Raw genomic sequence first — 14,093 nt, forward strand, 5'->3', positions numbered from 1 at the left:
GTGGTGGGAGCATATGCTTCCCATCTCTTGAACTGTAGGAGCACCGCAGCCCTAATTAGGCTGATCTCTGCCTTCAGAGTCCCCATGCGATCTGCTAGGGGAATAAGGAAGCTTTTATCCCAGAACCCTTTCAAGGTTGTCCATCACACTCACCCCAGGCAATAGGAGCCAGAGGAAGCCAATTGACAGCAATCGAGAAAGCCCCAGGTTTCAACATATACTCTGTACAAAGTGGTTGACAGCAGGTTGACCTACCCTACCAGCCTAGGGAGCACCAATGGGAACAAATCCTGGCTTTAGGAAAGCCACTTGCTTCTTCCCTTAATGCCCTCTCTCCCTTTACTGTACTAAAAATGTAGATTTGGATTGCACACTCTTTTTTTTTTTTTTTTTTTTTTTATGGCTGCACTGGGTCTTCGTTGCCGTGCACGGGCTTTCTGTAGTTGCGGCGAGCAGGGGCTACTCTTCGTTGTGGTGTGTGGGCTTTTCATTGCAGTGGCTTCTCTTGTCGCGGAGCACAGGCTCTAGGCACGCAGGCTTCAGTAGTTGTGTCACGTGGGCTCAGTAGTTGTGGCTCGTGGGCTCTAGAGCGCAGGCTCAGTAGTTGTGGCGCACGGGCTTAGTTGCTCCATGGCATGTGGTATCTTCCCGGACCAGGGCTCGAACCCGTGTCCCCTGCACTGGCAGGTGGATTCTTAACCACTGCGCCACCAGGGAAGCCTTGCATGCTGTTTTATATCAGCTCTCCAAAAGAGGCACTCTCTCCAGCAGCGGGAGTGTGTGCCAAGAAGAAAAATCTTTGTAATCTAAAATCAAGAGCACTCTTCTTCCCTAACCTGAGTGTGTCCAGGCCTGTTAAGGTTCTCCTTGTGCATTTCTTGGGAAAGACTTAGGTATTTGCCTCAGGCTAGAGAGTAGAACAAGTTCTTGGCAATGTTGAGATTGATTTCTGAAAACCATGCACGTGCTCTTCAGCCTTATTTTCTACTTTCTGTAAAGACCCTGCACATACTCTACAAGATGACTGTGCTCATATTATTTTGCAAGGAGCTGTGTCATTTATGTGAAAAGCACTCTGGAGATATGGAGGGGAGAAAAGAGTGAGCTCCAAGAGCCTCAGTGGCATCAGGCTTCAGCTCCTGGGAAATCCGGGTCATCGGGGCCCATCCCGAACTCCATGGGGCATGTTCGAGCCTGGCAGTGAAGCTGGTTGGCAGGGTAGGGGGAATGGTGGAGGTGCCAGCTTGCAGGGGAAGAGGAAAAGGCATAGAAACAGGGAGAAAGTTGGCAGTCACTTAGGAATGTTTCCTCTTTTGAAAAATCAGTGGTTGCTGTTTGCCCAGCCATTCCTGAACCCAGAGGGACTGGGTGGGTAATGATTTCATTGCTGGGCCCTGCAGTTTGACAGCCAGGTTCACATCCTGGCTCTGCCCCCACTGTGTCGGTGACCTCCGTCAAGTTTCTAATCTCTCTGTGCTGTTTCCTCTTCTGTGCAATGGGGATAATACTACCTACCCCATAAGGCTGATGGAGGAATCAGTAGATGAATACATGTTTAAGACAAAGAACAGTGCTTGGCACAGAGTAGGTCCTCTGAAAGCCTTAACTACTTGCTGCTGCAGGAGGCCAGAAACCAATCGAGGTGTAGTTTTTTAAACAGCTTCATTGAGGTGTAATTTACAGACCCTAAAATTCACCCCATGTAAGGGTACAGTTCAGTGATTTTTTTTTTTTTTTTTTAGTAAATTGATAGACTTGGGCAATTACCACCACAATCTAGTTTTATAACATTTCCGTCACCCTAAAAAGCTCTTTTGTGCCTATATGCAGTCAGTCTTGGCTTGTTCCCCCAGCCCCAGGAAAACACTGATCTGTGTTCTGTCTTTGTAGATTTTCCTTTCCTGGAGATTTCTCAGCTTAATGTTTGTGAGGTTCATGCACATTGTAGCATGTGTTGATACTTCATTCTTTTTTCACTGCTGAATAGTATTCCATTGTATGGATAGACCACAGTTTGTTTATCCATTCTCCAGTTGGGTCATTTCCTCCTTTTAGCTGTCGTGAAAAGTGGAGTGTTATCTTGAACATTCACATGCGTGTGGACGTTTGTTTTTGTTTCTCCCGATAGACTCCTAGTCGTAGAATAATTTGAAATGTGGGAGGTTTATGTCTAACTCTTTCCAGAGTGAGCTGGTTGGTTCATTGATTTGCAGTGTAGAGATCATCATAGAGATTAGTCACCACAGCTCAGCTTCACAGCCACCTTCTCTGTTGCCCTTGTGGAAATGTAAATCCGCACCCACTGCTGGGAATCAGCTCCAGGGGCCACCCGTGGACAGAGTTCACTCCTTTTGAGGACAGCACAGGCTGAGAATGGCAGGTGCCAGCAGGCAACTGAAATGTGTTTAATCCAGTCAATCACAATGTATTGGACACTTTTTCTGTGCTTGGCCCTGGATTTCCCAGCTATAAGATAGCTGGCTGAACTTGGCCCAAACCCCAATTTCATGGCCTTGAACCTACACCACCACCCCCTTTTCTTTTTTTTTTTTGCAAATTCCTGACCTTACTTCCTTTAGATCCTGCCCCCAGAACCTGTCTTCTTGGTTCGAGACAATGTGCGTTTCCGCAGAAATCTACTTGCACCTGATATGTCATGGATGTAGTAACTCAAAGGTTTGGGCAGACCTCCACTCTGGGGGTGGAGGGTTTGTGGAAAAGATCACACCACATACCACCGAGAGGGAGGGACAAGCCAGCCCGTCCACTGGTGCTTCTCGCCTAGGGAGCAGCCTCCCTCGTCCCCCTACCCAGTCTTCTCCAGCTCTTTTGGTATTTGATAAATAACGTTTTCTCCATGCTGCTACTTAGCCTTTGTTACAAAGGCAGCATCCTTACTTCTTTTTCACAGTACATTGCGTTCACTGGTTCCGAACATTACTTTTTCTCATAAATTTATTGATTAATAAACCTTTCTTATTATAGTTACTCTAGGAGAATTTCATAGTCAAGCAAATTTAGGGAAATTTGGTGACTGGTTGAAATAATTATTAGAGGGGGATGCAGATGTTCTGTGTTCTAAGTGGGCTTGTTAACCAGATTGGAAATTACTATTTATGTCTCTTCTGGTTGTATAAAGCTTCTAGGTTAGAATATTATTCTTTTCTACTTCTACTATCAAAGCCCCACGATGCCAGAACCCTTCCGTGCAGTTCAACAGCTCTTTATTGAGCACCAGTTATCTGCAAAGCACCATGTTTATGATAAGCCACTAATTCCTATTTAACCTACAAAACCCAGCCCAGAAGTCCCTATTTCCTGGAAGCCTTCTCTGATTGCTACCCCTACCCTCCTTCCCTTCCCCAGAGTTAATAATTCTCTCTCTCCTCTCAGTGGCCTTTACATCCTGTTTGGCCATCTGTTTTGTACTGTGCTGTAAGTTTTTAAATGCCAGCCTCTCTTACTAGATGGAGTCTTTGAACCCGGACACTCTGTCTCATCCACGTTCTTATTTCCAGCACCCAGCATAGGCTTGAATGATCATTTGTCAAGTTTTGAATGGATGCATGAAAAAACCTTCAGAGCCACCCTATGACATGAGCATTTCATGGAGGTTTGTTGGACAAAGATGTGGGTCTGGCCTGAGGCCGTTCTCTCTCTCCCGCACTGTTGCGTGGCTTCCCGACTCTCTGCCTCTGCTTCTTTTCCTGCCTTCCATTCTCAGCTCAGTCACTCCTCTGCCCAGAACTCTCCAGCAGCTTCTATCTCACTCCAAGGAAAAGCCAAGGCTTTGCATGGGCCCCCCAAGCTCTGGGTACTCTGACCCCCGGGACCTCCCAGACCCCATCTCCTCCCATCTCCGGCCCCAGCATGCACACACTGCTCAAGCTGCATGCTCCTCCTGGAGCCTACTAGAAGCTTCGTTGTCAGGGCCTCTGATCTTGGTTTGCCTCTGCCTATTATGTCCTTCCCACATACTTGCATGGCTCACACCTTTACTTCCTCGGGTCTTTTCTCGAATGTCACCTTCTCAGTGATGACTTATCTGAAAACCTGCTTCCCCAACAGTCCCGATTCCTTTTCCTCCCTTCATTCTTACTTAGAGCAATTATCACCTTTAATATATTACATATAATTGATTTATGTTGTGTCTCTGTCTCCCTCACTGAAAATAAGCTCTATAAAGGCAGGTGTTTTGTTTTTGGTTCCTTTCCCCCCCCCCCACCAAGTCACCCCAAGGCCTAGAAGAGCCAACCCATGGTGTTATATTTATCAGGCACTTTTCTGAGCACTTTACACATTATAATTAATTTACTCCCCTCGACAGCTCTATGAGGTGGCAGTTGATGTATTCTTCATTTTACAGCTGAGGAAACTGAGGCAAAGAAAAATTATGGAGCTAGCCAAGAGCACTCAGCTGCTAGATGGAGAGGCTGGGATTCAAACCCCAGCAGTTCGAGCTCCAAACCCTTATGCTTTTCTGCATCTTAGCAAGTATTTTATTGAATGAACAAATGAATGAATGAGTGAGCAAACAAGGAGACAAGGCATGTCGGCATTGCCCTGATAGCCGGTGCTGAGGTTGAATGAAACAGAGGACCTCCAGCTTTCTGCGAGCACCCAGTGGGGCTGGCACCTGGGGGTGAGAAGAGGCTTATGACGGGCTGCTGTGTTAGTTGTGCCCTTCAAGCAGCTGGGCAAAGGGATGGCCCTTGTGGGCGATTGTCATATATAATCCAGGCAACTCAATTTTTCCTTCTGGACCCTGGTAGCAAATAATGGTCTTCCTTGGAATATTATCTTTAACATCTGTAGGTGCCTTCTTAAGAGTCACCTCTTTTTTCTTTTTTATCTGACAGGAGTTATATAAGGACAAGTGATATTTTCTCCATTTTAGATGTGAAAGTGGGCAGAGAGAGCTTGAGGGGCATCTCTGAAGTCTCCTAGCTGGGGGCCAGAATCATAACTCAGATCCCCACTCCCTCCTGCCTTAGCTGCTGTCATACCGACTAAGGACACCTTCAGGCCTCCATCTGTTCAATTTTATCACCTTCAGGCTCTCCAGATGGTTCACCAAACCTTAAGAAGGGCCTGCTGCTCTTTTCACCATTTCTTTTCTTTTTTTAAAAAATTTATTTTATTGAAGCTTCGTTGATTTACATTGTTCTGTTAGTTTCTGGTGTACAGCAAAGTGATTCAGTTATGCATACACATAATAGTCTGCATCTGCTAATCCCAAGCTCCCAATCCATCCTTCTTCTGCCCACCTCCCCCTTGGCGACCACCAGTCTACTCTATTTCTGTGAGTCTGTTTCTGTTTCATAGATAAGTTCATTTCTGTCATATTTTAGATTCCACATATAAATGACATCGTGTGGTATTTGTCTTTGTCTGACTTACTTCACTTAGTATGATAACCTCTAGGTCCATCCATATTGTTGCAAATGGCATTATTTCATTTTTTTTTCGTGGCTGAGTAGTATTCCTATATCTGTATCCATATCTACCTATCTATCTGCCAACCACAATTTCTTTATCCATTCATCTGTTGATGGACACTTAGGTTGCTTCCATGTCTTGGCTATTGTAAGTAGTGCTGCTGTGAACATTGGGGTGCATATATATTTTTGAATTAGAGTTTTCTCCAGATATATGCCCAGGAATGGGATTGCTGGATCATATGGCAACTCTCGTTTTTTGAGTAACCTGCATACTGTTTTTCATAGTGGCTGTACCAGTATACATTCTCACCAACATATTTTCACTACTTCTGATCCTACTGGCCCCTAAAACAGAGTACTGAGAGGATGCCAGACCAGCCCCCGGTGAGCCACAAGCAAGGGTGACTGGGGCCTAAGAGTTCATGTGTAATTGAGCTAAGCTCACCTGATGAAGGGAACCTCAGAGAGGTCGCCTGCAACAGTTCATTGAAATGAGCATGTGGGGCAGATCTGCCCTGCAACGTAGCTTTGAGGCACTTGCCCTCCTGCAGACCTTGCAGAGCCATCCTGCCTTGCTCAGGATGAGGGGCAGCGCTCCATCTATCCAGGGCTGCCCCTGCTTCTACAGATGCCAGTGCTGCAGTGCCTCCAAACCCCGATATGGGGCGCAGGCAATGCCTCTACAGAGGGACAAGAGGAGGGTGATGAGCGTTAGGGGAGCTCCTGCTGTTTGCCAGCCTTCAGCTCAGCTCCATCACCCACAGTCTGTTAGCATCACTTTCTACAGACAAGCAATGGAGGCAGGACCGGACCAAGCAGCATACCCAAAGCCCCGCCCCTGGTGAGGCCAAGCCTCAAATCTGGGTCTCAGACTTGAAGTGCATTCCATGGCCGCATCACCTCCTATTCTAACATGGCAGAATCTTTCTCCTCGTTCTGGTTTTACCCCTTGGACTACTTCACATAACCACACAAGGCTCACAATAAATAAGAAGCAAAGTTTCGTAAGAGTCTGCCAAACTCAACAGGTGTAGAGATGCTACCCTCGGTTCTAACTGCCTGTAAGATGTCATGTAAGGAGAGACATTCTACAGTGTTCTTACCAGGCTATAAAAGCCAGAGTTTGAGCCTTCAGCCATCATGGGTGTCCAGTGATCTAGATTTCCCCCATACAGTCACACAGTAGGCTTTGGTGTCCATTGGATCTTGACTCTCTTTGTTATAATACTTAAAGGCTGTAGAGGTTTTCAGATTTCTCCTAAAGGATTATAGGCAAAGTTGCTTGCAGTAGCCAGCCAGAAAAATGAACAAAAAAAACAAGAAAAAAACACTTAACCTTTTCCAAACATCCGTGCACCCGCTCAGCTTTGATCAGCAATAACTACATTGATCATTGTGTGTTTTCCTACCAATTTGATGGACAGATTACCAAAGGCCAGCCAGTAAGTTTCCATATGCTGCCAGGTTAGAGAGCAATGGCCGCCCGTGAAGACTCAGGGTTCCCACTCGGTGCCACGGGTCTGCAGTCATGCTGTCACCCTTAGTAACGGTGTCTAGACCAAAGTTATCTTGCTGCCCGTGCCTTAGCAAGTCCATGGATTATGCTCAAGATTGTCGTGAATCTCAGGAGTCAGAAGACGTCTTCCTGCCCAGGGAGTGGCCTACCTTGGTCATACCCAGGGCTGTGAGATAGGAAAGACTGCTTACTCTGTCACTTTGAAAAGATTAAACTGGATCCTGTTATCTTTAAATAATCTAGTGCGGTTCTGTCATCTCTGAATTTTGAGACCCTTCTGGAATCTTTTGTTTTCAGCTGATACGAATCCAGGCTCTAGGTTTCCTGACTACGTGCAGTGAAGGGTTTGTTTGTTAACCTTTGAGCCTAACCACTCAGGCTCAAGCACGTGCATCCCTGCATCGCAGGATCGAGTGAGGTGGGGAACGGCGGCAGGTTCTCCTTACTGATGGGGTCTCAAGCACCGATTTGAGGAGACTGGGGTAGAAGCCTACCTGCCGTTTACCTTCCTTAACGTGTAACGGCGTCACCTCCTTCAGGAAGGAGGTGGAGAGAGGCAGAAGCCATAGGAAATCATCAGTATCATTGTCTTCATTTTTCTGAGGAGGAAGCTGAGGTTTAAAAGAAAAATGCAAGCAGCCCAGAAGGGCCCCCCCAGATGCAGCTCTGGTCTGCATTCTGGGGCTGCACCCACCTCACTGCTCAGGGACCCAGCAGGGCCCGGCCCTCCTGCAATTCTCCACGTGACTGACGGGGGACATGGAACCTTCCCCTGCCAGCACCGGTTCTGAAAGCCTGATATGATGAATCAGCTCCTCATCCATGCAGAGGAGAGAAAGTAGGCAGGAGGAAAAAGAGAATATTCCAGAAGGACATAAATTTAAAAGTAAATTCTCTGACCATTCCTGACCCTGTTACCCATTTCCCCTCCTCAGTGGTACCAGAGATATTCTTGCAGGAACACAGGCGTGACTGTTTATACATATCAACACAAATGGAAACACACTATACACCAGCCTTCAACGTGTTTCTTTTCTTTCTCAGTATGTCCTGGGGATGTTTCCCTGTCAGCACATTGGAACCTGTTGCATTTTTTGGTATTCTTTGTATCTGAACAGTTACCTGTTTAAATACAGCCTTTAGGTTGTTTCAAGTCTTCTGCTTCTCTTCTAACAATACTGCTGGGATTCCTGTGTCCTGTGTAGGTTTCTTTGCCCAGTGTGTCCCATACATCTGGGGTGAATTCCTACAAGTGGAATTCAGAGCCCAGGACCCTAGCCCTAACCACTGGGTACCCCTGAGGGCTAGCCCGCCCCCCAAAAAGTTACACAAATATGGCTCTTCAGGGTTCCTGCCCTGACATCATCTTCTGCAGGTTGGGCAGCCCGGGGATTCAGAAGAATTTTACTAGGGTTCCATCAACATTGTGCAAGCAGAGTAAGCTCTGGTTGCCAGTGGTGCATGAGTTTCCACCCTCAGTACCTGTTCAGGGTCACTCCAAGCACAGCTGAGATGAAAGCTGGGGTCCCAGGACAGAGAGAGTTCCCACTCCTCACCTGCCCTTACCCTGGTCCCACTTCATCTTTCTCCTCAACACTCAGCTTCATAACTAGGCTGCCCGTTCATCATGCTGCACAGGTTACTTCCTAGTCCTCCCCGCCCGTGACTTCCTTGGATGTGTTAATTTCCTGCGCACCCTCTAGATCCTAGGAATGACCACCCAGTCCCATCCTGAGCCTACCACCACCTTCCATGCCTCGGGGCGCCCCTCCCTGCAGGGGATACCAGCTTGCTTGACCTCCTATCACACATCCTCAGACTATGTTTCTCCAGCCGTTGAATTTGTGTGTTACAATTGTTTTCAACCAACAAGCACTGAGTCTCTATCAAGACCACGACCCCGCAATAGGCTCTATCCCAGATGCCTGCAGACTCCTTGCTGTGCTCCTTTGCTTCCCAAAGTTGAAACCAGTGCTCACAAAACAGTGTCATATTAGGTAACCGCCAAATTAGGTAGACACTGAAAATGTCTTTGGAATTAGGGCGGAGGGAATAGAACAGCTGGTGAAGGTGGATCTGGAGATGGGCTTTCAAGCATGGAGGCTTTAGCTCGATTGCATCATTGTAGGTGGCGATATGAATGAATAGCCCGTTACTGGCAGGCACAGTGCTGTGCACAGAAAGCTGGTAGGTAGAGGTGCAGACCAAGGCCAAGACCGTGTTCTAGCTGAGCTGGGTTCCAACCCAAGGCTGTCTGGTCTTGCCTCCTGCCCCTCAGTGCTCTCCCATGACCAGGTGCCCGCCCCCCTTGTTAGGACTAGTTGGCAGACTGGGGACCCCCCACTTGCATCCCTGGTCCCTTGGCTGATGGTTTCATTGTCATTCTAGGACTTCTGCCATGGGCAAGTGATGTGGCCGCCCCTGAGTGCCCTGCAGGTAAAGCTTGCTGAGCCTGGGCAGTCCTGCAAGCAGGTGTGTCAGGAGAAACAGCTCATCTGTGAGCCTTCCTTCTTCCAGCATCTCAACAAGGACAAGGACTTGCTGAAGTAAGTGCTGGAGCACGGGAGAGGCAGCTCAGCCTGCAGCTCGCCTCTGGGTCAGAGCTGGGTTGGGAGGGATGAGGTTTTCCTTTCTAGGCTCGTGGGCTGTTGGAATAAGATGTGGAAAAGGTTATAGCATGGTCCTACCGCCCCACTCCACCCAGAGAAAGTTGGCCCAGCGCTTTTATTGTTAAGTAGATGAGGTCACCTGGCCTGCTGATATATTTAGAATTCGAATAGGGGTGTTTTGTTTGCATAAATAACGTGAAGTCGGGGCTTGGAGATGGCGGGAGGTGTTCTGTTTGCTAATTGGTACCCAAGAACCATGGGAGCCGAGATGGGCACAGAACCACAAGCACGGACAGACCCACCCCTGAAGTCCCCTGGCTGTAGCCAGGTCCCCAGAGTCAGGGAGTCTGGAAGGAATGAAAAATACGGGCAGGGAGCAAGCACAGAACTGCCCGCAGCAAATTTCCCTGCCGCCTTCCCCTCCTGCAGCCCCATCTCCTTTTGCACTTTATTCCAGCCCCTTTGAGGGTGTGAGCAAGCCTGGCTTTGCCGGGTCCCTAAGCAGGGGTGCAGGGGCAGCACTGGGATCACAGGCCAGACTGAGCCAGGAGGGACCTTCTCTATTGCTGGGATTTCTTTTCTCCTGCTGCTTGTGTTACTTGCAGTCACACCATTCATTTCCCTTTGCAGTGGCATTTTGAGTTTGGTGTTTGCACTTTCCAGATTTCCATGTGGAGTTTCTTCTGGCCTCTGACTCATGCCCCCTGTCAGCGCTGAATCTGTGCCCCGATATTTATCACACCCTCCCTGGGCCACAACCTGGTTAATTACCTGCCACCCCCTCCCAACCTTAAGAACTCTTAATGCGGTGTTTTCCCCTGAAGGATTTGCTCTCCCAACCCTAGATATTCCACACAGCTGTGGGTCTGCCCCAGTCTTTTTTTTTTTTTTTACATCTTTATTGGAGTATAAGTGCTTTACATTGGCGTGTTAGTCTCTGCTTTATAACAAAGTGAATCAGTTATACATATACATCTGTTCCCATATCCCTTCCCTCTTGCGTCTCCCTCCCTCCCACCCTCCCTATCCCAGCCCTCCAGGCGGTCACAAAGCACCGAGCTGATCTCCCTGTGCTATGCGGCTGCTTCCCACTATCTATCTACCTTACGTTTGGTAGTGTATATATGTCCATGCCTCTCTCTCGCTTTGTCACAGCTTACCATTCCCCCTCCCCATATCCTCAAGTCCATTCTCAAGTAGGTCTGTGTCTTTATTCCTGTTTTACCCCTAGGTTCTTCATGACATTTTTTCTTCTTAGATTCCATTTATATGCGTTAGCATACGGTATTTGTCTTTCTCTTTCTGACTTACTTCACTCTGTATGACAGACTCTAGGTCCATCAACCTCAGTACAAATAACTCAGTTTCGTTTCTTTTTATGGCTGAGTAATATTCCATTGTGTATATGTGCCCCAGTCTTGAAGAGGATGCTTAAGGAACAGAGTGGGGACTTCCCTGGAAGTCCAACGGTTAGGACTCCACGCTTCCACTGCAGGGGGCACGGGTTCGATCCCTGGTCAGGGAACTAAGATCCTGCATGCCGTACGCACCCCCGCCCCAAAATAATAATAATAATAATAATAAGACACAGAGTGGACTCAGGGCTCGAGGCTTGCCGGTCCCTGTTCTGGCTTCACACCCTTTTAGAGCATGGCTGGCCATGGTGCTCATCCATGCCCAGTGGTCTGAGCTGGCCTCATCCTGCCTGTAAGTCTCATTACCTTCAAGTGTGGTATAAAACCCTTTTTAGAGAAAGAGTGTGGTCTCTAGCATCGCACCTACAGGGATGCTCTCCTGAGTGGGGATGTGGGCGATGCTATTTCTTCTCGTTCTTTTTACGTGAAGACCTGGATCAGAGGTGGCCTCGATTCCACCATCAGAATAAAGGCCAGGCCAGCAGAGTCGGTTGGCAGCCTGCTCTGCAGCCAGTGAAGCCTTGTGAGAGGGAGCACTGGTCTGACGTCTATGGAAAGCCTCTGATGGTGCCAAAAACTTCCATCTCCAGAGCACGTATCCCAAATTCTAGGTCCGGGAGGAGCTGGCCACTCGCCCCTTTTGCAGACAGCTCCCGTAGCAAAGTGGCTTTCTGAGAACCCCGAGTGTCTCCCTCTGTTTGATCGGAAGTCTGGATGCACTGAGGGCAGACTACAGAGCGTCTACACAGAACTGTCTACGTGCAGCCCCTGCCCCAGCTCTGGAGGAGGGGACCCGGATGGGACCCTCAGCAGCACTGGCCTTCCTGGCCAGGCCGGAGGCGGGGCTCCTGGGGCTCGCTCTCTCTCAGAGAGCATGGGGCCCACCATAGCCCGCCCGTCTGCAGGCCCAAGGGCTAGGTCCCGTGGAGGAACAGGACAGGGAGCCAAGGAACCAGTTTCCCCTGTCCCCATCAATGTCCTCACCTGTGACATGGGGACAGCCCGGGTAATGATGAGAGAAGATGCAGCTGGTGCTGCAGGCAGAGCAGAAAAGCCCTGTCTTGCAGAGAGCTTGGGCAGTGGGGCAGGCCCGAGGCCACCAGGCTGAGACCAGAAACGCCAGTGCCTTGCCACCTCCCTGCCCCGCCCCACCCTCTGCCGGCTTCCAAGCTGAGCCCAGGGAGCAGAAGGCCTTGTTACGGAGCGGCCGTGGGGTTACTAAACGCCCCTCCCACCCCATCCCCTTGTAGATAAGTGGGTTTTCTTCCTAGGAGGCTGCCGTGAATGCTGAGTTTGCAGTAGAGCCGCCTGAAGTTAATTTTCTGTGCGCAGGAGCCCTGGTGAATACCTTGCGTCTGCATTTGTAAATACCGATAACGTTGTGATAGCCTGGCTCTCTGGCGCGTCTGTTGAAACCCTCTTCAGCGAGGCAGTCGTGGCTTATTCGTGTCCGTGGCCGGTTAGCAGCGAGCTGCTGCTCTTCCTTCTCCAGCTTGGGGCCTGGCTCTCAGTTTAAGCTCCTCTCTGTCTTTGGGTGTCCCCGGCCTGTCCTCGCTCTGCACTGTGACTTGATGTGACTTAAGTAGAGCCCTTTGGAGCGTCCCGTGCTGTCGTCTTGAATCGGGGAGTCAGGCAGGGCGTGGTGGGAGTGATGGAGAAGCGACCACAAACTCCTGTGCACGGAGCATGCGTGATTCGGGTGGCACCCAACCTGACCCGGACCAGGGCCAGAGTGGCCGGAGGACAGAGGCCCCAGGAAGAGCCAGAGTCCAGGCTGGTGGGACCCAGGGCGGGCGCACCTCGGCTTCCGAAACGGGAACGTGCGTTAGCGGCCGGCTTCCTTCCTGACGTTGCGACCTTTACAAGTTGTACCTTCTAAAAGATTCATTTGTTGAGTGTGGGTTGGTTGGTTTGAAGAACAGGAATTCTAAGCCATGAGGCCTGGACTGTGAGCACGTGGGCACCTTCGGAGCAGGGAGGTGGCCCTGAGTCAGAGTGGTGACGAGGGAGCTTGGGGAGACTTGGTGGATACGGGGCGGGGCTAAGGAGGATGGGGCGGGGGGCGGGGAAGGAGTAAGACCGGCCGGTGGGCCCTGCTTCCATCCCTTCATCCTGAGTGGCTCTGCGTCAGGGGAAGGGTGGGCGGCTTCTCTCCTCTCAGGAAGTAGGCAGGCCCACGGGAAGGGGGGCTTTGCCCTTCTCTTCTTCTTCAAGAGCTATAAACTCTACACTAAGGGCTGAGGGGCCTTGGAAGCCCCAGCTCCCATCCTGTGAGCGAAGCCACTGAGGCCAGCTGGAGAGAGGTGAGGACCACAGGGGCCCACAGGAAGGAGACAGCACAGCGTGCCACAGGTCTGAGCGGGGCGTGTGTGTGTGTCGTGCACACGTGTGTGCGCCACAGACATCCCAGGAACAGAGAGGCAGAAACAGCCACACGCACGCCCTGAAGAGGCGAGGGACCACGGCAGAGCATGAGGATGTGCTCCAGCCATTTGGGAAGGTCTCCTCGGTAACAGCTGAGGACTGTGGCTCACTAGCTCAGCAAGGATGCTGGAGGGGCCTTCCCAACCGCCTGGGGCTTGTGGGATGGAGATCTGCAGCTAACAGAAGGGAGAGCTCCCCAGGGTAGGGGGTTGGTTCACACCCATGGGTGGCTCTGGAGCCCCTCAGCTAAACCTCTGGGGAGCTGCCTGGGGACGGGTCGGTCCCCTGTGGCTCCGGGGACCAGCTGCTGCTTGAGTGCTTCGTGGTCATCTCTGGGCATCGGCCCTGGGCTGGCTGCTCCTGTTGCAGCCTCGTGGGCGTGGGCGTACGTGCTCGCACCCCAGGAGGCCGGGCCTGGAGTCTGAGTCCAGGAGACCAGGGGCGGGAGGAGGGTTTCTTCCTGGCTCCTGACAAATCTCCCCCTGGCCTTGGGGTCTCAGGTGAGTTGTGGAGATTTCCACGCTCCTGCCGAGCAGTGTACCAGGCAGATGGCTTGAGTTAAGACACAGCAGCTGCTGTAATTCGCCTAAATAAATAAATAGCATAAGCATAAATCTGGCTCCCAACGCCACATTCCATATGGCAACTTTTCACGCACAGTGGAGCTCTGGAGAACCCCCCCCCCTTT

The 14,093-nt window shown here is 50.2% G+C and overlaps 1 protein-coding gene across 4 annotated transcripts in view; it reads left to right on the forward strand.

Annotated features, from left to right (window-relative positions):
* MGAT5 (alpha-1,6-mannosylglycoprotein 6-beta-N-acetylglucosaminyltransferase) overlaps positions 1-14,093 on the forward strand; it is a 367,899-nt gene that overhangs the window by 351,095 nt on the left and 2,711 nt on the right. For all 4 annotated transcript variants that reach the window (XM_060106214.1, XM_060106215.1, XM_060106216.1 and 1 more), the window contains one exon: positions 9,346-9,503. In XM_060106214.1, the coding sequence (XP_059962197.1) occupies positions 9,346-9,503 (158 nt within the window). The remainder of the gene's footprint in view (positions 1-9,345; positions 9,504-14,093) is intronic.

The sequence above is a fragment of the Mesoplodon densirostris genome, chromosome 8 (assembly GCF_025265405.1).
Source record: "Mesoplodon densirostris isolate mMesDen1 chromosome 8, mMesDen1 primary haplotype, whole genome shotgun sequence".
In the NCBI taxonomy this organism is placed as follows: Eukaryota; Metazoa; Chordata; class Mammalia; order Artiodactyla; family Ziphiidae; genus Mesoplodon; species Mesoplodon densirostris.